The following is a 25,188-nucleotide window of genomic DNA, read 5'->3' as shown; positions in this document are numbered from 1 at the left end:
ATACTTGATTACTCTTATGTCCAAGTTTTATGAATCAGATCCATAAACTTTCAAAGTTATGATGGTAATTCAAGAGATACCCCCAATTTGGCCAAAGTTCATTGACCCTAAAGACCTTTGACCTTGGTCATGTGACGGGAAACTCTACCAGGGTGTTAAGTAATACTTGATTAACCTTATGTCCAAGTTTCATGAACTAGGTTCATATATTTTAAGTTATGATGACATTTCAAAAACTTAACCTGAGGTTAAGATTTTGATGTTGATTCCCCCAACATAGTCTAAGTTCATTGACCCTAAATGACCTTTGAACTTGGTCATGTGACGTGAAACTCAGGCAGGATGTTCAGTAATACTTGAACTAGGTCCATATACATTCTAAGTTATGCTGTCATATCAAAAACTTAACCTTCGGTTAAGATTTGGTGTTGACGCCGCCGCCGTCGGAAAAGCGGCGCCTATAGTCTCACTCTGCTATGCAGGCGAGACAAAAAACGCGGCAAATAAGCTTACTCGCAAAAAAAAAAAAAGAAGATGAAGCGCATAGAGACATGTTTTGTGATAAGCTCTAAACAAATACTGTTCATTATTTTTAATGTTATTCTCTTTCATTGCCTACTTCCCCATCGGCATTTAGTAAGCAATGCCCTCTTCGTTTTGATCATTCCGCATCGGCACCATGGCACGAAGGGTAGCAACAAGCTGCCCCCAACATCTGTCTTCTGCGACAGGGTCCCACTCGAGGTAAGCCACATGGTTGAGAAGCATCCTTAGGGTGTTGTTTACCAGCTCTAGAGCCAGGACATCCATCATGATGAGGATGAGACGCCGTCTTCCATTCTCCTCATCATCTTCTAGCATCCTCCTTGAAGCCATCTCCAGCTCCAGCTTGCACTGACCATTCTGCATGAAGCGTTCGTTGATGATAAATATGATGGCACGACTAACATCCTGTGCAGAAGATACGTTTTCTAGGAGGTTAGAACCCAGACGGAAGTTGCGGAAGGAGACGCAGAGATCAAAGCCGTTCTCGTCCTCAAGGCGATGAAGCATCTCATCTTGGACGAATGGCCTGTCGTCTTCATGGTGGCTTATGTAGGCATCAAACATATATTCATTGTCATCTTCCTGAACGGCTCCGTAATCAGCACGTCGCTGGAAATTGAATCCAAAGTGATGACGATTTCGCTTCAGTCTATATTGCCATATTATGACGGACACTATTACAAGGAGAAAGACAATACAGATAACACCAACTGCTATCCTTTGCAATGGTGTCGGATGGTTAAGTGGATAAGAAGTGGTTGTCAAAGAGTCATCAGGAGTTGGTAAACATGACTCTTTCAGGAAGTCTTGGAAGGTCAGTCCACTGGTCTCACAGCGGTATGGTCCCTTTCCTGGTGGAGGACTTAGAGTTACGAAAGGTATGTAGAGAGGGCTCCTCGTGGTTGTACTTAGTTCGGGCATGCTCGCGTACCAAATTACAAAAGAGCAAAGGCCTTCTGTGCAGTTAAATGGGTTTCCATCGAAATTTGCAGCAGTTAAATTAGATGCCTTGAGGTTGTCAACAGCATCTGGCGACATTTCAGAAATTGCACAGTATCCCATCTGGAGGATCTGGAGTGCTGGCATTTCAACCAAGAATTGAAGATTACTTGTATTTTGCAGGAGGTGATTATATGATAGGTCTAACTTTATGAGAGACTTTAGAGCAGCAAGTGCAGTCGGAACAGCAAGAATTGAATTGCGACTCAGGTCCAATTCTTGTAAACTTGTCAAATCCATGAAAGTAGTGTTGTGTAATGATCGGATGCCATTTTCACACAAAGAAAGGTAATTTAAATTTGTAAGACCGGCAAAGGCATTAACAGATATATCTAGAAAATATAAATTGTACTTGATGGTCATCTCACGAAGATTTCCAAGCTGTACAAACGAATTTGCCGGAATATTTGAAAATTTCTGAAAAACCAGATGTAATTTTGCAAGAGATGAAGTTAGATGGGAAAGCTCGGTAGTTGGAATTGTCTTCAGACCAGTATATGTCAAACGGAGGTACTGTAAACAATCAAGATCCTCAAAAACATATTCACTCAAGAAAGTGACAGTGACTTGCTCTATAACTAGGGTATCCAAAGCATGAAAGCGTTTGAAAGTGTCATTGTCGAGCCTCAAGGTCTTGCCAAAAAATAAAATTTCAAGTGAAGTGGTACTGTTTGCTATTTCATCGGGTAAGGGGTGATTTAATGCCTTTATGAAATCAACCCCAAAGCAGCTAATATGAGGATGATAACAGTCGCAAAATCCGCCACAGAAGGACACAGACCCAACTCGTCCAAGAAATAGAAGGAAACATGATATACCAAGGTAAAATATTTTGTTGCTGTTGTACATCTTTTCCATGACGTAAGATGTTCGTGACATTTTCTGTTAGTGTTTATCCTGCAATGTAGGACTGGAGATATTTGTATGTTACGAACCACTCTCACGGAAAATGATTTCTGTGTGTGTCTGCGAGACAATAAGACAAATAATTATCATGAATATGGCAACCAAAATGACTAATATTTAATGCAAATGCATCGTTACGAGTTTCTGGACCGTCAATGGCATGCATTGTGTATTGATGGGTGGTGGGATGGTGAGGGAATTCCTCTTCTATAGTTTATCCAATTATGATCACATTAAATCAAGTTTAGAATAATCATTTAAAACATCATGAGAGTCAAATATGTTCAATCTTGTTTTATCATTCCACTACGATACACCAATTAGGCATTTGGGGCATTAGATTCTTGGCTTGACACAGAATGTATACAATTTAGTAGATCCCCTATAAATGCAGTTTTAATCAATATGTGGTACAGAAGAATAACAAAACTTAATAGAAGTAAATATGATCTAAGATAATAAATCAAAGTAAATAAGAGGGGCCTATGTCTGATAATAAATTTGTAGGCAAAATTAATGTAGGTAAAAACCTCCATATCTCTCTCATGATTATACAATACCATAATCAGGTGAAATTGTGTGCGTGTGCGAGGGACAGTGAGTGTGTGTGGGAGGGTATGTGACTAAGATGATGTAAATAAATGTATAGTTTCTTACCCGAATGGCTTCAAACAAGTACAGCGAAACATTGAAATGCCACAAACAAGATAAAGGATGGTGAAAAGCAATATGCTTGGGCAAGCGGACATTTCGCTTGATTAAAATAATTTTAGAGTATTTAAATAGAAACCAAAAGTCAGTCATTAACATCTTTTTAGATGTAAAGCTATTCAGACAGGGCATACGGGTGATCTAAAGAAGAACTAAATTGCAGCCCAAAAAATACAATCTGCAAAACGATTGTCACTCTTAAAAAAAAGAGGAACATCACCTTTCTTCCAAGGGGCACAAGAGGTACATTACTCATTACACACATGATAATTTGTTTTAAAATTGTACCCGAGTGGGGGGGGGGGGGTATGTTCCTTCTATACCCTTATATATAGTTGCGCTTGTACACGATGTCAAAAGCCTAATCTCGAAACTTAGAGTACTTTGTGATGCACTCATAAATCTTTAAAACAACGTTTTAAAAGTTTTATGAGTAGGATTGGATCACAAATTAATGGTTACACAAATTAGATCGGCGATACAGGGGGGGGGTGCCCCTACGAGTTTTAAGTAACAAAAAAAGTATTAGAAAAACAAAAGGAGGTAGAAAGGGGAGAAAGAAGAAGGGATACTATTAAAAAGATGGGTCATGGGTAGTGGTACTCTAGAATACCTGTATCATGATTAAAGAAATAACATGACGTCATCGATTGTATTTTGTACTCCCTTTAGAATACCCCGATGCCGCCCCAATCTTGTCAGGGTTATGTTGAAAGGAATCAACGCAACAAAGCTTCAAAATAATTTATGCTGGTTTATAATGCTTTGATTTATTATATTTATGTATAAAGTTTACAATGGGTGATATGACATTTATAACATGAAATGTCCCTGGGAATCAAACTTATAAAAGTAAAACGATTCGTTTAAAACTCTGACAAATTTTACTTGATGAATATTATTTCTTCATATAACATTTCATAAAGAAAGAAAGAAAGAAAGAATATAAATAGATAGATAGATAGATAGATAGATAGATAGATAGATAGATAGATAGATAGATAGATAGATAGATAGATAGATAGATAGATAGATAGATAGATAGATAGATAGATAGATGATATACATGTATGTATGCACATAAATCTTTGATGCCTAACCAATAGAGAGAGAGGGGGTGGGGGTTAAATAGGATTTAGGGAAACACTTTAGGGTTAAATTTCCACAAATACTAAATTACCGGTGGCCTTTAATACTTACGAACTGCTAATTCTATTTGGGATTAATTTGATTAAATTTCTCAAAAGTTTGTTCATGACTTCAATTATGCAGGCGTATCGTTTGTTTCCTGTCATCAAAAGTATCTCTTAATACTACATGTTTTGTAAGAATGACACTCATAGATGTATGAAGAAATGGTTTATTGGAAATGCTAATTATTTCATTATTATTTGATGTTGTTGTATATGCAGGCCTATACTCATGATAATAGATGTTTTAATTAAACGTTTCAGCTTTCAGGCCTACTTGTTTTTAGTTTATAATTGAGAGCTAACTATCAATGAATACGAAAGTCAACCATCTATCTAACTAATCAATCAAATATGTATAAGCGTGACCACAAGACAATTTTACTTTCACTATCCTTCGGTCAGTTTATATTGAATATCACGCGGGATAGCACTAGAGGAGTTAAATAAGATATGTTAAATTGAATACTATATAGGATCTTCCGGCGAAATTCGTCAGTTTTTATTTAGATTACTTTGCATTCAAGCTAGTACGGCTATTCAATGCCAATTGTTATTGATTTTTTCCGTTCTTTGTAATTATATTTGATTCAGAATTTTGGTAGAAGTGTTTTATGCATTCGTCATTCAATAGTATAGTAAATGGTTTATTGATTAAAATTCCACACGATTTGCTACCAGCGGCTGAAATATACATTACATGACTAAATTACGATTGCATCTTGTAAAAGGACCAGTAATCTATGTAAAAGAATGCCACTTTTACCTTCTTGTACGTAACCATTCTCGTATCAGATTTGGATGTCCTTTTTCAACTCGATCTTTCGCCAAACATTTTTCCTTTATCTATTATGTATATTATATGTATGAATATGTTTATACATTGTATCTGTTATTTAAATGTTTTTATGAGAGATGTGAAATAAATAAAACTGAACTGAAAACTGAAAACCGGAGAGCTTTTCACGAAAGGCTGTGTTTAGTAGTTTCCTGAACCCGTCGTTTCTATAAAAATTAATCATAAAATGATAACAACAATGTAATATTAACAAATTATAGGCAGTAGCCTAGAGATGGAGTGGGGCTTGGGGCGCTTGCCCCCGCCCCTCCTCAAAAAATTGATTGACACCCCCCCCCCAAAAAAAAAAAGGAGAAAAGAAAAGAGAGAAATGTGAAATATAACATCTTTAATTTAATATTTTCATGTCAAAATCTTATACGAAATTTGATTTTTGTAATAAAAAACACTTGTTTTGGTCTTGTTTTAATTTGCTGTTGCTTCTTTTTATTAAATAATTTTAATACTTTAATTGTAATTACTTCTTTTTTGTAATATCTCTCTTTATTGGCTAGAACCACGAACAAACTTGATCTGTGCATGTCACATAATGTATTTGCGACAGTTTAGAGTTGACTTGATCTTAAAAGAACTTCATTAATTAAAATATTACAAGAATCGTACAGTGATTTCACATTTCACTTAATTGGCCATTTAAAAATGAATACCGCCCTCATCCTCTTCGATGAACTCACATTCCGCGCTTTTCATTCTGATGCTACTCAGAATTCGACAGTTTCGTGCACATAATAATTACTGCGTTCACAAGGTTTTTTTTATGTCATCGGCTCCATATGAAAAATGTTTGATTCATTAAATTGGTACACATATAGTAACCTGTAATATACAGTACCCCATTCTTTATACTCCCCCCGTCATATCAAGTAAATATGAATATGTTTAGGAGTGAAGAATTTTTTGCTTGTCAAAATTCATTGCAAAGCAGTGTGATGAAACTACTTCAAACTACTAACTTTGATAATGACTCTAATGCCCCCATGGCAGTAAGAAGCTGGGAGGGGGCGGGGAAGTCCCCCCAATTTTTTTTAAACTTGCAATTTTGCAGAAAATTTTCCCGAATTCATCAAAATTGCTCATAAAATCCTTCAATTTACTTTAGACAACACAAAAGCGCCCTGACGACAAGCTCGGTCTTTTCGCTCTCTCGCCTTCAGGATTCTTCAAGAACCCCCCTCGTAAACTTTGTGTTTACGGACAAGAATATGAATACCCCCACAACTGTTGTTTCTCCATTCATAACAAGCGAACCAGGGGGGTCCATTCATATTCAGTATTTATAAGGGTAGATTCACAACGCCCAATTCAAGAATTTCGTTATTTTAACTGACAGTGCCTGGCACACTAATATTTCGGCAGTTAAACATTATACGGCAATGAAAATTGCAACGATACCCAAAAAGGGATATATATGTCACAACATCGTTCACTTTGAAATGTTTAATTCAGAAAGAATGATGGTCCACTTGTTTCAAATTTCGAACCCCCTCAAAAATCTTAATAATGTTTGTCCCATAAATTTTCTCCCCCCTCTCGCTTTCTCTATTTCCTTTCCCACTCTCTCTCTCTCTCTCCTTCACGGACAGGAAGCTCGGTGACATTTCTAGTATTCATCACTAGTTACCTGATCCAGAAGCTAAACCACACTGTTCTGCAGAGAATACTAATTTCAAAACAGAGACGGGAATAATAAACTGATAGATAATATATCAGATAGCATGTGTGTCTTGATATGCACCGTGCAGGGGTGAATAACGGATGGACCAGGTAAACCCCCACCCCCATCCCCCCCGAAAGAGAGAAATTATCACCAATCACGGAATGAATGAATAAATAAATAAATGCCTGCTCGCTTTCCCCTCCCCCTTGGATCCACGCCCTCGCTGTGTGTACCAGGAAAAGAAGGAAACTAGTCTTTCTCGAGAAGCTATAATAATTGACGAGTGTCTGGGTACTGGGTCATAAAACACTGCGTAATCATAGCCTCTATATCCTGCATGGGCGTCGATCCTCTGGACGGCGGGGGGGGGGGGGTGGCGTATCACACACACACACACACACATACACACACACATACACACCCTCACCCGCGCGCGCACACACACACACACACACCCTTATATATATATATTGTGAGTGTCTCTCTCTCTTTTAGAAACAGGCATATCTGTTTCAAGTAACTTATTTCTTTAGTTATTCCATAAAGTTTTATTTTCTTAAAATAAATCGAACATATTAACGAATACACAAATAAAAAAAAAAACAATGCCAACTTTTCCTGCAGGAAATGAGTGAGAAACCAATTTGCAATTCAACCGGTTTAAGCGATCTGCCTCACAGACAAGGGCGGAAATCTTTCCCCAAAAGGGGGGCCAGGGGCTGGAAAATTTACAAGGAAAAAAAAAAGGTTATCACCCCAAATGTAAGTTCATTTCGACCAAAATAAGTTTGACAAGCAAAAAAAAAATCAAAAAAAGGTTATCATCAAAAAGTAAGGTCAACTCATCCAAAATATTTGTTTTATTTCGATTTTTAATGATGTATTTTCTTTCCATCATAAAAGAAAAAAAAATAGTAAGGGGACATTTGATATTGTGTCCCCCCCCCCTATTTTTTTTAGCCCCCCCCCCCCCGGGATTTCCGCCCATGCTCACAGAAGCTTAAAAGAAGCGAGAAACGATGTCCAGCGCGGCAAACTGCTCCTCTCTTTTCTGCTCAAATAGTCGGCAGCGAGAACTGAACTCTCACTCTTGCAAAATGTACGAATCGGTAGTGAGGTTGGCTATAAATCATCTCCACATCCGGCTTAAGTGGTATTAAGGAGCCGTATCCCGCATTTCTTTCCGCCGTAAGTTATATTTGGTAATTTTTCCATTCTTTTATGCTCAGGTTGAGGTATTTATTAACAATAATACGCCTGTATATTTCGGAGAATCATATCCTGACATCGCTTCGATGGTTTAAAAGAGGTGATTGTATCAGTGAGTGCATGGTACGGGTAAAATACGGGTGTTGATTAGCGAAACTCCATTGATAACAACAAGTCTTTGCGGTGAGTATATTATCTCCGGTAGATATGAACGTGTTGACGACGTCAATACACTGTAAAAATAGAGGTGTTACTTTTCAACTACACTATTAGCCCTCCGGTGTTTGTAAATGAGAACACCAATCATTTTACATCAGTGTATACCTACATGGCGATAGTGCAACTCCTCTTGGTGTTATTGCAACTTGTTATGTTTATTATTTTAACACTATTTGATGTTGTGTTAAAACTCAGTTGTTTATTTTAACATCTTAGGGTGTGGTCCTATCAGAGCACTCACTTGCCTTGCTCTTAACACCGTTTTACAGTGTAAGCTTACACTTCAATTCTTTTAAACACTTGTACTCACATTTTTGTAACACTTCGTGGGGAATGTTCCCTTGGGGTGGAAAATATTATTTGACTCTGATTAATGTGGTACTAGTAATCTGTATAAGGGCTAAATATAGAGCAAGGATTAGGCAAAAATGAGCCCAAAAGTTGGTCGAAGCAGAATTCCATTGATAATGCGCATAGTCCCTTCATGCACTCACTTATTTGTCACTACCAAAAAACCCGCCCCTTTCATAATTACGATGTCTCCTGTTTATATTCTCCTTTCAATTAAAGCATGCTTTGGATGATTAATTAAGCATGATTAGTTTATCAAATGAGGAAAGAGGCGAGCGCCACCCAAATATTGTTATAACGCATCATATTAAGATTATTTGGGAGGCATCCGCCCACCTACAATCATATTAAATGATAAACATATTTATTATTAGAAGTATTATCATAATTGTTATCATTGTAACTGTTGTTGCTGCTGTAATCAGTATCGTTATATGTTATTGGTGTTCGAATTAATATAAACATGTAAAATAGTGTTTAGTATCATTAGGCTATCATCATCATAATCATCATAATTATCATCATCAGTCGTGTAATATTAGAATTCTCTCGTTTTTTTATTCACTGTAGTTATATTTGCGCTATACAACACTCCTTCACGATGTCATAGCCGCATAGGGTTGGAAGTTCATAACTCGAAACTAATGTCCAAGGGCGGCGACCACTATGCAGTCCAGGAAGACACACCCCTTTTCCTCTTGGATTTTGGACCTCCCCCCCCCCCACAAAAATAAATTTTATTCTACCTCCGTACGTATTCAACTGCCGCACAAGAACAAAGTTTCTTGCGCGGACGCTACGCTCGGATTAAGACATGGAATTGAAATATACTCTTGGACAATGATATTTCAACCTCTCACTGCAAATGAAAAGCAACTTGTATATCGTCATATTTGCAAATTGTTCATTTTCACATTTTAAAAACGCAAATTTTTCTTCCCTTTTTTTAAAATAAAAATTCGTCGCGAGGTCAACACGCTACTCTTGAACCCCCTGTAAAAAAAAGTATCAGGAATGACGTCACAGATTCCCAATCCTGGTTACGAGAAACTGACGTCCCTGCACATTTGTTTTATAATACTTGTTCAAAGAAGATTCGGCACATGCAACGACGTCACTCCTTGCGTAGACATTGTTATTATCCTGCCATCAATTAAGTTCTTAGGTTCTTGCCAAAATAACATTTCCCTTTAGGGCAAGGATAATGTAGATTATCTGGAGGGTGATAAAGTAAGATCCATGCGCCATTATGTTGAAGACAACCAACATGCCTAATTGCGCTGAATGTCTGGGGTTTTTTCTTACCCGAACAACAAACTTGAAACTTTATCTCATTAGGGGATCATTGTTACATCCTAGGGGAGCTGTTTTTAAAAGCACTTGGCGACTGTATTGATGTACGTAAGTGGGTAAATTACCAGTTCGTCTACTCTCCATTTGGTCTCAACTCACATGATCTAATGCCAATTCATCTACAACCAGTTCGTCTACTAAACATTAAATTTTGGTATATTCAGTCCATTTATTATTTTGCTAATTTCCAGGAAGGTTATACCAATTCCATGAACTGATACCACTTATTGTAAATCATGTATATATAATTATCATGCATATGGCTAGATGAACTTTTTTTAATACATTATTGTCATTTGATAATGAAAGTAAACTGATAGTAGGCGAAGTGGAAGTAAGACCAATTAAATGGGCATTGTTTTTATTTCAAAACTGTTTTTAATGATAACGCACATGTACACAATCATAACAACCAGTAAGTGAGAATTAGCCTAAGTGGACCGTCGGACTAAGTGTAGTGTAGACAAAACGGGAATGAAATCAACTGATAGTATACCGAATGGGTTTTCCCCATGTAGGCTACGTGGTATTAGACTACCAAAGAAGTTGATCAACTTCTTGTAGACAAAATGGATATAAACAATATCGATTTGCATTTAATCATGATATCGATACAGTATCGATGCGCATGTCCTCATGCTATCGAGGGGAAATGTTATTACATAGTATCTGATGGGGAAGCATATATTATTTGCGTCGGTTGGAGCATATAGGTTTTGAAGAATAATTGGCGACATTGAGTGAACGATTAAAATCAAAACTAAAACAAATCCATCTAACTGCACTATAGTATAACGAAATGTGATTCATAATGTTTATCATATTTTAAAGGAAAGGATTCTACATTGACATATTTTTCTCTTGGAGGTTTTAATTAATGCCGAGACTGGGCAGAAGATAATCATAGCGGAAATTGCATTTTGAACGCTTCTGTAGACTTTGCAGAACATCGAGCATTCATGTCCTTGAACAAATGAGAGGGATGAGGGAGAGAATGAAAGGGAAAAAGAGTGGGATAAGCGAGTGTAGTGCAAGAAGAAGGGGAGACGGGCGGACGGGGAAGAGCAAATTTATATGGATGTACGGGAGAAAAGAAGTCTTGAAAAAGTGAAAGGCCAGAAAATCATGAAAATAAGAATTGTCTTTACAAAAAAGAGGACCATGTATATTAACATTCAATTAAGGCAGATAATAAGAGAAAATTGAAAAACTGAAAAATTGATATAATAATAAGAGAAAATAAAATCAAATATGCATGGAGATGAGAGGGGGGGGGGAGAAGGCTGGAGACATGGGAAGGAGGAGAGTGCAGAGAGAGAGACAGAGAATGGAACGGAAGGGGGGGTAATAAAGTCACAAAATGCGTTTATGGTAGAAAGTGGGTTAAGGGATTCTTTTTCCACACTGTAATACTTTGGAGACCAGTTTGAGCTAGCCACAACCTTTTACATTGACGAGGTGGTCAGTATATTTTATCATAAACAGTCTTGCCGATGGTAATTATGGTCTGGGCCTGCCGGCCTGGGGGTACTGCGATGGGTTGTAATTAAGATCATGAATTGTCGAGTACTGCATTGCGATGGTGTAGGAGGTTATGGTATATTGAAAAGATCAAGTCCACGCCCAGGGTCCTTCTAACAAAATAGATCGAATAAAAAAGAGTAAAATGAAACAGAATAAACATTGAAAATATAATAATTTGTAAGATATCATATTGTAGAATATATCATCACGTTAAGTACCGATAAGGACATCATGTCTTTTTGATTTCTTATGTTCATATTTACAAAATAGCTATTCTTCACTTTATGTTCTTCCATTTTGAATTCAAAGCTTTAGATTATTCTATCTGCAATAATGTCTATTGTAATTATTCAACTATATCAGAATGAGCTGTATTTCCTTGTATTGGTTGATTTGTGGAAAAAAATAATTGAATGAAATGAAATGAAATATTTGAATGTTATTGAGCCAGTGAGGTGTTTTTAATGCTCATAGATTTTATGTCTTAATGCACTATTAAATGGAGAGAAAATGATTTGTACAAATGTGGAGGCATTTATACATAGATTGAAATATAAAAATATATATATATTCAAATAGTTAACCAGTTAAAAGCAGTTTTCGATTGCATTACTTAATGTTTCCAAATTCGCAGTCAGTTATTTTATGATAGACATATAGGCCCGTATTCTGAAGTCGGGTTTAACTTAAACTCGGGTTTAAAGTTGTGGTTTAAGTATGGGAAGCCAAAAGTATCAAATTTTTTATTAAGTTGTACGTTTCTTATGTTTGCTCTGCTCTTTTCTTATTCATCGATGGTGAAGACAATCATCTATTTATACTTCCTAGATAATTATGAATGATTTAAGAGCCAAATGAGCTGAAATATGATATCTATATACTGTTAGTGATTAATGTAACAATTGGCCATCCATACTTAAACCACAACTTTGAACCTGAGTTTAACTTAAACCCGACTTCAGAATACGGGCCAGAGTCATATTACGTTATTACCAATAACAGACCATCGATCGGTTTGAAGTCGGTTTCATTGGTGTGACTGTACATGTAGCATCAGTTTGTACAAACGTAAAATAAAATACATGATGTCAGAACGCACCGTCATCAGTCACGTGATTCTAGAAATCATCCATGACATGTTTAATCGAGACACTACTGAGATTCGTAAGTACTTGATCTACCCCCATAATCCAGAGATGAAGCCACTCCAGTCACAAATGTCACTCTCGAAATGTCTGGAAAAACAAATCGTTCACTTTACCTGACAGATATAGCTACACTGAAGAACGTTTGCATTCGCCAATTAGTAATATAAATCATGTCAATATAGAGTTTTAAATCCCTGCCAGGAACAAGATGTCGAATTGTGTAACCATTTATATGTGAAATACATGGATATACGATTTTTGTAAGTTGTGTTGTCAAGTTAATTTGGTTCTTTTCGTTCAAAGGACAAGAAACCTGACTTTTTGACGTGATACTGTTTATTTTTAATGTTAAATCTATTAGGTGCCCTTAAAGCTGTTTTTTCTAAATTACAGTAGATTGTGCTCTAAAGAAACTAGGGTCACAATCTATGATGTGAGAGGGTTACACCTTCGGGTGTTTACACTACACTCTGGAGTTTGAATATAACACCGAAGGGGGTCGACATAACAAATAGAACAGTAATTGTCATATCAATACCAATGGGTGTTGAAATAAACACTGGTGTAAAATGAATGGTGTGACCCACTGTTGTTAAGTTAGCACCACCGTTTTTTAACTATGGTCTTGATAATACATTTCATAGTTATGCGAATGTGACTATTATTTTTCCCCTGAGGACTTGTGTCCCTCAGAAAAAACCAGTCACATTCATGTCATTTCGGGTATACCATCCAACCACACCCACTTTCATCTGTACAAGGTTTGTAAGTACATTTTGTTTTTAGAATAAAAACATTTTCTGATGATATCAATACATTTAATAATAGATTAGCTAGAGCCTTGAGATGCAACGACAGAATACTTAATCCGAATTGCAAAGCGCATTCTACAAGTCATTCCCACCCAACTATTTTTACTCACGATAGGAGCGAGATCATTTCACTCAACCGTTGTAAAGGCATAAATCGTGACCTGGTTCCATTTATATTTTTAAGATGTTTCTTTTTTGTGGTTCATAAGGGCGCTAGAATCCGGTTTCAAAGGAAACTGAAGTATTATTATTGGTTCTTTGATGCCAAATGGCCTTCCTTTACATGCATGAGCAGAATATGTAAATTTTGAGACCGATTGTGTAGATACTTAAAAGGCATTTCCATTTTTTTTCACATGGACGAGTGGACAAATCTCGTAAAGAGTTACATTTTCTCGAAAGGAATATGAATGGATGTATCGCCTTTTAGAATCAACCACTTGCTTTTAGTAGGAGAAGGGTTCTTGCACAAGTTGTATTTATTTTCATCATAATGCATTTGTTTTTGTACACGCACCCACGACACTGAAATCAGATTGGAAGCATGGGTGATACTGATGAGTATCGGCGTTGCCATGACAACACAATTATTTTCTGCCTTTCAAAATCGCGCCAAGAACCAAGGAAAATTTTTCCATACCGCAGATATGGCAATTTTATTTGATGATAAACAATAATGCATTGCTATTCGCATAAAAGCGAGAAATAATACGGTATACTCTTAAATTAGTCAGGGAGTAGCCCTTTCAAAAAAGCACTTACTGATTTGTGAAATGGACTGTAATATTTATTATATTGTTAAAGAATGCAAGCTATAGTAGTCTCTGCGCAGTGAAATCGCGTGTTAAGCTGACGCCTGTATTTGATCAGTAGACAACCTTAGATACAAACGAAGTTATGGCAAGATATCTATACAGAAAACATGCGTGCAAGGTTACAGGGTGCTCATACTCCTATTCACCTCTGATACTTTTTATTATTTCAAACCTTAATTATAAACATTGCAGAAACGATGTTCTTGTCTTGAGAAGACGCAATATTTCAGACGCCTCCTTACTTTATTCATATTAATGTAGACTTCGACTACAACAGGCGAAATTGTTTAAAGATGTAAACCTTGTCAACCTGATGTAAATTTAAGCAAAGTTGGACAGTGTTTACATAGCTGTAGACTGGGATGTTCATCCCACATTGTAAACAGGTGTTTGATCTGTTTGAACATGAACAGCCTGTTTGCATTTTGGGTGTATCATTTCATATCGCTAACCATGGTAATTTAAAAAAAAAGTCAGCAGGTATCATAGCTGTAGTAGTGTTGTATTCTTAAACGATCAACCTTGTTGATCAAGTATCCATGGTATAGGCCTACCTAACGATGATCTTCATAATGACGCGTCAATTATAATGACAATTGTGATGATGGTCATGGTGATGATTATGACGATGGTAATGATGATGATATGATGAGGATAGTTATGATTGTGATGATGATGAAAAATGTAATTATAATTTTGATGTTCGAAGATGATTGTAATTCATGTTTCAGTTTCGAGCATGAAACTCTGCTCAAATTATGAAATAATGCTACCAGAACAGAACATATATATTTATGAAACTGTAAAGAAACTGTTTAAGGGATTTGCGCCCGAATGAATTCATAAGGCGCCCAATTCACTTTCTAGAATTGAAGAGTTTAGTTGCAAAAATGGTTAGTCCACTTTGGACCATTCCGAGAAAAAACATGTTTTTTATTCTCACTTATTGCAATATTCTTATGAGAAAATAAATTGTCATGATGGACTACCCTATCATGTGAACATAAAATTGGGTATAAAAGAAATCTACCTGTCTTAATTTTTTTTTTTTTTTTTTTTTAAATTATCATTGTGGACCTAACCCCTTTTGCAAGTAAACTGAAATGAATCCAATCTCTTTTGATTAAAAAAGTGATTTTTCATTGCCACTTTCATTCACGGTTTCATTTGAATTTCAAATTGTCTTTGGTATCATCAGAGTGACTAAAAATTCAGAGGTTTAGAGACAGAAAACAATAAAATTTATGAAAAATGGACCTAACCCCTTTTGACAAATGAGTTCTTCAGAAGAGTTCAGTTGCAAAAGGGGTTAGGTCCACTCCAAGAAAATCCTTTTTTTAATTCTCCCATAATGCAATATTCTTATGCAAAACTGAATTTGTATGATACCCTACCATGAGAACATAAAATTGGGTGTAAGAGAAATCTACCTGTCTTTACATTTTTTAAGATATTCTTTTTCAAAAAAATTATGTGTGGACCTAACCCCTTTTGAAAAAAAGTGATTTTTCATTGCCATTTTAGTTCACTTTTTCATAGGAATTTCAACTTTTCTTTGGTATCATCTTGTAGAGCTACTAACAATCTATACATTAAGACATACAAATCAAATTTGATGAAAAATGGACCTAACCCCTTTTGCAAGTGAGCTCTTCAATTATTAAAGCATGGTCGACGCCAATGTATTTTAATTGCCGAGCAAGATGACTTAAAGGTAACGTCATATTTATAAAAATTAATAAATTATTACAGGGATTAATAGAGAGTTAGACGACTCGGGTCGTTGATGTTTTTTTTTTAATACTTTTCTTTCTTCTTTCTTTATTTTCTTCATTTTTTTTTCTCTCTCTCTCTATTTTTACTACTCGAAAAATCATAAGGGGCAGTCGACCTCTGTTGCACCATCCATGTGTCAAAAGTATACACATCTTTACGGTCAGCCCTCCAAGTCTCATGGGCTGTATTATGATAGCATATTTTGTCACCACATCAATAATCGTGACAATAAAGAAATATACATATTACATTTGAAAATACAGAGAAATGCATCACTGCTGAAGAGATTGATTCTAAATTCTTAAATTTGCTCCGATAATTGCGGCATAAATGTTCACGTCTTTCTTTATATCCATCGACTTACAGACGTGACAGAAGGCATTTAGCCCCGAACACCTTGCCCAAGACGTTTCATCTCTGGCTGCATGTGAACCCTGAAGCGTCGCATCCATCCCCGGCTCAGACGATGGTCTCCATGGAAACGAGAAGTCTTACAAAATCCACGTGTGGGCGCCATGAGCAATGACCTCATCTTCGCGCTTTGTGGATGGTGAAAACTCCGAATGAATCTCCTTTCAGACTGTATTCACTCTTCATAGGATTGACTGCTGTGATCCCGAATAATTAGCCTTTGAATATTCCGTATTCAACCTCCATCGGCTTTCCCGCCATTCTTCTGAATAACATCAAATTTAATCCAACGAACTGTCGGATCCAACTCCAATTTAATGAGTATGTGTCGGAGAGGCATTCACTGATGAAAGAGTATATCAGAGTGGTGATATCGTTGGCTCTATCGCATAGCTTAATTTCAGGTTAATTAGACGTCGCTGTTTACCACACAGGAGCTGCAATTAAAGTCGTCTAGCGTCCAGTGCCACACATTTGGGGATCAAGGAAAGTTGAAGTGAGTGTGCATTACTCAACACGCTTACCAACAGGTCTTACATAAATCACACAGGCCTAATACTATATAAAGGAAAAAAGATCAAGTAGTTCAACATAGTACATCCATCGTAATGGAGATGTAAGTATTAAGTATTTTCTTCCTCTACAGGCAACGTGAAGAAGATAACATTTAACTAATACCCACGTTTTGGTAGAATAAACTGCAATTCTATTTACACCGTTCTGAAATTAATTTCTACTCCCCAAAATGTTACAATATTTACATAGTCATAATAATAAATGTCGCATTGTAAATATATTCATAAGTTTCATGGTGAAGAATACATGCATTTCGCTGATTAAGTCCTTTCAATTCATTTCGTATCCCCATTTTGACCTCATTTACAGCAAAGAAACATAATTCCGTCAACGAAACGGAAACAACAGGGCACCGCGATCACGATCTGTACTGCAACAAGTCATCATTACAGGTGAACACGCCATTGATTGTGGACGGGAGAAAAAGCGCGCGAAGGAGAAATGTAGGAACAGACGACATCGTCGCAGTGTGTGATTTTCTTCTGATGTCGACGGAGCGATAAAAACTCGTCACCATGTTGAACATGGGAGCTGTGAAGGGGTTCGACGTCTTCCTCGACGACCCCTTGGAAGTCTACCATTCTGGGGAAACCCTTCGAGGTCACGTGATGCTCACTTTAACCAAGGACCTTGCCATGAAAGGTAAAATGATCTTATATCTTTAATGTTACAGTCATTCGAATTTTCATACAAAATAATAAGCTGGTGGTACACTTAATATTTTGTTTAATTTTGTCTTTGATGTTTACTACTACTGCTACTACTACTACTACTACTACTACTATACTACTACTTCTACTAATAAGAATGATGCTATTAAGAATGCTATTACTGCTACTCGTGCAAATGTTAATCTTACAGACTCTCATTTTTAATGTTCTTCTATGAACAGTTTTGTAACTATGGAGATAATACTAACGACCGCGTGTTTGCCATTTGAAATAGTCATGGCTTCGATTGAGTATGTTACAAACATCAGAAACAATACATCCAACTTGATATCCTAATATTTAAAGCCAAATGTGTTTGGTATTCTCTTTTATCTGCGATGATCACTTAAAAAGCCGATTAAATTACCCTGAACAACATTCACAGATACCATAGTCTCCACTGACGTCACACATATTTTCCTTTGTACCCTACCGATTTTAATTTTAAGTGTTTTCTTTTTCTTTAATATTGGAGCATGTGAGACCGGAGTGATTAGATATGTTTTGAACAAGACAAAATATTACACAATAACGAGCAGCGTAGGCGACAGAGAGGAACTTTTGGAGGTAATACAGACCATAAAAAATCTAACTTGATATATACGAAGCTGAATACGTACATCTCTCCAGTCTCTCCATTTCAAAGAATTACATGTTTGAAAGGATGAAGAGTAAGTTTTATTGTGTTAAAGATAAGTACACAATCCTACCCCGACACACAAACATTGCCTCAATATTTCAGGGACTGCTTCATAATTTGATATTGAATATTGATGAACACCGCGATTTTGAAAACAGTCATGTAATATCGGTTGATGTCTGTGCATAATGGCAAAAGATCTAAGGTTTTAAGAAAAGTACTTTATATAACCTTTTTTCTGTATACTGTTGCTGCTGTTTTTCGTTTTTTGTAACCGCATTATACATTTATACCTCAAAAGTGATATTTGTTGTTTTCCATGAAGCTTTTCGTTCGACTCATCTAAATGCGGGTTTTATTGGCACACCTGGGCCCCGTCTTACAAAGAGTTACGATTGATTCAATCAATCTCAAGTATATGGAAATCCATCAATGCCATATTATTTCTTTAGGATATTTGCCCAATGTCCTTTAAAAACAAAGACAAGCATACCGAATTGTCAAGAAAACAGTGAATGTATGAATATATATCAATTCTAGAAAATATTTTGAACAAACATGTATTATAGATGTTTGACGTTGCTGGCTTTCCATAGTTACGATTGATCGGATCAATAGTAACTCTTTGTAAGACGGGGCCCAGTACACATGTTTCACTTAATTCCTCCATTAATGCATTTTATAGAGGCTCAACCCAGGGTGCCATTAAGCTACAGTTTTACCAACGAAACGAACTCCAAACCGACCGATGGTTTGCCAGTGGGAATAACGTATTTAATTTGATCGGTCTGGAGTTGGTTTCGTCGTTAGTGTGAATGTGACACGACAGTCAGGAGAGCGAGCCGTCGGGATCCTCATAAGTCTGTATATACCGTTAATTGATTCATTTATCTTGACCGGCTGATGTAGATTACCCATGGGGAATAGTTTAATCAGTAAAATGCGCGATATCTTCTTTACTGCTGGGTAATAAGGAACCCCTTTAGTTTCGGGTAAAAACGTGTCGATATTAGTAAAACCGGGTGTTCTGATAAAATATCGTCACAGTCGTATAATAATAATGATAATAATAATAATAATTACAATGATAATGATGATAAATTATTCATTCATTAATTTATCTATAATAATGATATCAATGGTGTTGTCTTATAGAGCGGACACTACGTTCTGAAGACGCTCACAGTACTAGCCCAGCAACAATTCCTTTGTTAGGAGTAATGCCGAAAATTTGTTCATAAATTATTATTACCCCCTATTAAAGCCTCTTTATTTACTAACAATTCCTTTGTATAATCATATACAAACTAGAAATGTAAACAAATATTACATATAGACCTTTAGTAGGACTTAGAAGTAGATGTAAAAGTTAGTAGTAGTAGTAGTAGTACTACTACTACTACTACTACTACTACTACTACTACTACTACTACTACTACTACTACTACTACTATTACTACTACTATTACTACTACTACTACTACTACTTCTACTACTACTACTACAACTACAACAACAACAACTACTACTACTACTACTTCTACTACTACTACTACAACTACAACAACAACAACCACTACTACAACTACTACTTCTACTACTACCATTACTTCATTTAATTAATCTTGCTGCTAAAAACTGCAACTAATGGTAGTAATGATAATACGAATATTCATCGAACTAATGATAACAATAATACAAATATGACTAAGTTAGTACATGTATTTCAGTATTATCTGTGATTATTTCGTTATCATTAGCACGTCCAGCGTCAGCATCGTTACCATCACATTCATCACAAATAATTATGTAACACGTAGTCCAGAAAGACAGAAAAATTCGTGATTCGCAATTGTTCATACTTAGTTCATATACATTCACGTGTCTAAAATACATTTTGATGTGTTTTACATCATTGAATATTAATACTACAGCAATATGGATACTCTGTTTCTCGCACAAAACCCCCACTTCATCAGATATAATATATCGTTTCATAGACTACACCCATATGTTACACGTTAGACTACACGTGGTCGACCGACGGGGCTATGAAAATTGAATCTCATCCTGAAATATTCTAGCAACTTTATTTTCCTCGATGTTGTTTTTTCTTGAATAGATGAAATATTGGTAAAAAGATGTTGGTGTTTAATTGGCCCCGGTCCCAAAAGTTATTAGTTGACTGCAAGAGTTTTATACACACCAATTCAAGTTGTCGAAAATGATCATGACGATAAACATAATTTTATGCAAAGATATTCAAAAGGCTTGTTAACCAAAGTTTCAATTTTTTTTTCAATTTCAATTTATTTATTTGACATCCTTTAAAAACATATGTACAAGTATACAACAACAAAGGAGTAAACGAATTTAAATCACAGTTTAAGCGATAAAAAATTGTCAAAATATAAAAGAAATGAAAATAAAATGTAGCGGATGTAGATTAATTACAAATATACAAAATAAAATCAGATAAAATGGCAATATATGTTTAGATGCATTACTTAATAAAACAAAGAACTTAATAATAAAGAGTGTTTGTTTCCATGTGCAATTATAATATCCAGTCAATATGAAGTGTTAACGTATTCAAATAAACAACTTTATGTTATTATCAGATAGTCAAGCCTATGGAGATGGAGTTGCATATATTGTGAGAACTTCAATGTTACATAAGCAGAGAATAAGCAATATAGTCGAACGATACATGGATGTATGATATTTCAAACCTTATAGTCCCTATCTAAGTCGTACCAGAGGCCCTTAACTCTCCCATGAGATGTGGCGGGAAGATACGATGTTATTGTAATTTTATTCCGTTTTACGTCAAGTTTAACGCTTTGGAGCCTTAGCGCAGCTTTGCTATTCAATTTTGTAATGATTAATATATATTTTTTAAACTACGAAACTTAGCTATTCATAGTGCCTGAGGCAGTCGTGCATTTATTTTTACAAAGCTCTCCTCTCGAACAAACGTCAATATTGAGTTTTATTTTGCGTGTTTCTGAATATAGTGGTGGACGATAGCAACATTATAACGATGTAAGTGATGTAGATGACTTAATCCTCAAATTAATAAAGATCGCATTTTCTGCATTATAATTTCTTTAATTCATCATAGCTCGGTATAAATAGAAATGATACAAATTACGTGCAAATTAATACATTTACCGAGTGCACGGCATGTTATCTTATGCAACAGTACCCATGGATAAGTGCAGCACTACATGGAAAGTTTCTTGTTGTAGGAAAAAGGCCATTGTTGGGTTTGAACTGACAACCCTCTGATTGAAAGGCGATAGTTATGACATGAAGCTGTTGCTACTAATTTCTTTAAATTAGTACATTATTACCAGTATAATTGTCATCGTTATTTTTGTTATTGTAGCTCTAACTATCATGCATTTTACAGTTCTACTGCACTACTGAAAATAACATGAGATGATGTATGCTCCAGCATTGACCAGCTCACAATTTCCACGCAATATATGACTTATATGCCCGGGCATACAGGCGATAGTTCAGTTACGATAATCAATATTTCATTGCTTTGTGCTAAACGCTGTCCCCTTTGGGATGTAGAAAAAATACTTCACAGACACGATATGGCTTGGTGCTATCCAGTCATAAAAAACCTAATGATATACGACGGGTTGCCATGGTTATAATAAACGATAATTATGGTGACCCAGAGACCCATTTGCCTGCTTAGATGGATAATATCGAGCCAAGAGGAAGAGGTGGAAGGATAAAAGCGAGGAGACGGTGAAGAACATGAAGAAAGGGATTTGAAAATACCTGGGTGTATTTGTTGTGAAGGTGTGTGGGCGGAATTGTGTGCGTGGTAAAAAAAAATTGGGGTGGAAGTAGTGGCCTGGTTTGAGCGTGTGTATGGGCGGAAATGTATGAACGCGCAAAAAGTGTGAGTTTGCGTGATAGAAAATTTGAGGATGGGTGAAGTACCTGAGAGTGTGTGTAGGGTATTGTGTGGGGAATCGTGCGCGCGCAAGTGTGCGTGATAGAAAATTGTGGATGGATGAAGTGCCTGGTTCGAGCGTGGGAGGGGGTGGTGTGCGCACAAGCCCAATGTGAGTGTGCGTGATAGCAAATTGTGGGTGGATGAAGTGCCTGGTTTGAGCGTGGGAGGGGGTGCGCGCACAAATGTGTGAGTGTGCATGATAGAAAAATTGGGGGTTTGCAGTAGCGAGAAACATACACAAGAAGTTTCAAAGCATCAGCAATGACTCCACAGCCGAATATCTATTTTCTACAGAGTTCCGTCTCATTTTGAGATGTTAATCGATGGCCTTGAGCCTTCTGTAGGTTGTTGCAAATGCATGCTTTTATTCAAATTGTTTGATAGAAAAACTTCATGTCGTTTTATGGAGGTGATTATGCTTTGCTACTTGCCATTTTAATCGAGTTATAGGTTTTCATTGCTGGGTGTGAATGTATAAGCTTTATTTCACTCTTCAAAGATCCAACCTGTGCATATTGACTTCTTCCTAACCTATCCGCACACACCGTTCTGAAATTAACACACACCGGCTTACACACAAGCACTCATAACGCGTTAATGCTATAAAATTCTTAGTGAAAATAACTGCAATTACATTTCATATGCATTATTCATTTAATATTTTACCCCTATTCTACGTGTCATTGCCATGGTACCTTCTGAAATTCCCTGTTCCTTTTTACCACTTTTTCACTTGTTACATTTTGTTTTCCTTTTAAGTTTTACCTTATATGTTGTTGTTTCCGCACGTTTCATTCCTTTCCATCGCCAGCAAGGCTGGGACGCAGGAGTGATAAGTCCTGTCTGACCATTTTGAGCAGGGAGCTTCTTTTCCAAGCACAACATTGAGGGAGACTTACAAAGTTCGCAATACCCCCTACGCACACCCCACCCGCTCCCTCACCACGCCCAAAACGCAATCGGCTACTATGACTAGTTTTACTATCATTACTACAACTACTACTATTAATTCTACTACTACTACTACTACTACTACTACTACTACTCCTACTACTACTACTACTACTACAACTTATTGTGCTACTACTATTACTACTTCTTCTTCTTCTACTACTACTACTACTACTACTTCTACTTCTAGTACTACTACTATTACTGCTACTTCTACTACTACTACTACTACTACTACTACTACTACTACTATACTTCTACTACTACTACTACTACTACTACTACTACTACTATTACTACTACTATTATTATTATTACTATTACTACAACTACTAATACTACTACTACTACTACTACTATTACTACTACTATTACTACTACAACTACTACTACTACTACTACTATTACTACTACTACTACTTTGTACCAACAACATTATATACTTTCTTTCTTCCTCGCCAGTCATTTACTCCTCCTTTTATATCCATAAACTTTCTCCTTCTTTTTCATTCCATATAGTTCAAAAGATGAATCCACCTCATTATACGCCCACTTCGCATTACTTGCAGGATCACAATCTGATCTCCGCAGTAAGCATGCTTGGCGATGCTGTGTTGAATGGTATTGACACAATATTGCTATGCATCGCCATGCTTTGAGCTGCGGATTTGATTCAATTTATGGAATTAATCAATAACCACAATCTCGAATCCATATAATTCAATAAGCAATCGTGTCGACTTAATTATACTCTTCTTTATTCCCACGAGGCCGACGTATATCCATTAATTCCATATGCAATCATGTCTGCAGTTTTATGTAGGTCAATGTTTGTACAGTATATTGGGCCTCATTAATTACCCCCAAAGGCATATCTTATATGATATAATATTCCTTGAATTCTATTGATAAAGGTGGGAATACAGTTTTATCTAAGATTATTAATATCATATGAGGGAACGATATGATTACAGGCCTACGCATTACAGATTAGTAGCAAACTCATATTCAACTTATTGTACTTTAAGAAAAAAAGAAAGGTGAAGTAACTATTTCCCGATGTTGGGTAAAACGACATGTGTGAGAGTATTGGGTAAAACGGTATTTAATTAATACGGTGTATAATTACACAACGTTCTATTTAAGTTTTCCCATAAAACATGTATAAAGGGCAAAGTCTTACAGAACATAGTCTGGATTTTCTTTTTTACAAACATTGTGTAATTTATCAATAAGTGTATTTTAGAGACCTATACATTCATTTTTTTGACACAGCCTTACGAGATCGGTTCTAAAACACTTCCACGAAAGTTGCCCTCAAAAAATCTTTTGTCGAATATGTTGGTGTTTTTTTTTTTTTTTTTTTGCTTTCGTTTTGTTTTTCCACGTTGTGATTTTATGAACTTATTTTTTGTAAAGTAAGTGTGAACTCATCAAAAATTTGGAACGGGAGAGCGTTTCATGAAAGGACTTGTCAGACGTTTTATCCGACAAGTCCCGTTTTATCCGACAGTTACCATAGTAACAATGCCTCTCGGCCAATAAAAACCAAGGAAAGTTGTCAGATCTGAAAACTTGTCGGACAAAAATATTGATGAAACACTCCCCAGGTCTGATCGAGAAAAAAATTAAAGAATGGATAAGAGTATTCGATGTTTGCTCTGGTCAAATATTCATCACTTGGAAAATTCCTGTCTTTTTTCAATTGATGTCAGCGAAGCTTGATTAAGTTATTAAAGTGATCACATGTTACAAATCGGAAGTAATCATGTTTTCAGCTTGATCATCGTGGATTATTGTTCAGACTTCCTCATTCACTTTTTATCTTTTGATCTTTTGATAC

General features: G+C 36.1%; 2 protein-coding genes across 2 annotated transcripts in view; one reads left to right on the top strand and one right to left on the bottom strand.

The window, feature by feature from the left end:
- Positions 1-633: 633 nt before the first annotated feature.
- Positions 634-2,403, bottom strand: LOC129272035 (toll-like receptor 7). The gene has a single exon (XM_054909274.2). It carries the CDS (start codon positions 2,401-2,403, stop codon positions 634-636), a length of 1,770 nt encoding a protein of 589 aa, XP_054765249.2.
- A 5,551-nt stretch (positions 2,404-7,954) lies between these two features.
- Positions 7,955-25,188, top strand: part of LOC129272032 (arrestin domain-containing protein 4-like) — a 36,305-nt gene continuing 19,071 nt past the window's right edge. The window contains exons 1-3 of the mRNA XM_064106215.1: positions 7,955-8,278; positions 16,442-17,102; positions 17,372-17,704. Of these exons, the coding sequence (XP_063962285.1) occupies positions 17,578-17,704 (127 nt within the window). The 5' untranslated portion in view covers positions 7,955-8,278; positions 16,442-17,102; positions 17,372-17,577. The remainder of the gene's footprint in view (positions 8,279-16,441; positions 17,103-17,371; positions 17,705-25,188) is intronic.

Source organism: Lytechinus pictus, chromosome 11, assembly GCF_037042905.1.
Source record: "Lytechinus pictus isolate F3 Inbred chromosome 11, Lp3.0, whole genome shotgun sequence".
In the NCBI taxonomy this organism is placed as follows: domain Eukaryota; kingdom Metazoa; phylum Echinodermata; class Echinoidea; order Temnopleuroida; family Toxopneustidae; genus Lytechinus; species Lytechinus pictus.
Note: the sequence above shows the minus strand (reverse complement) of the source record. Positions and strands in the feature narration are given on the sequence as shown.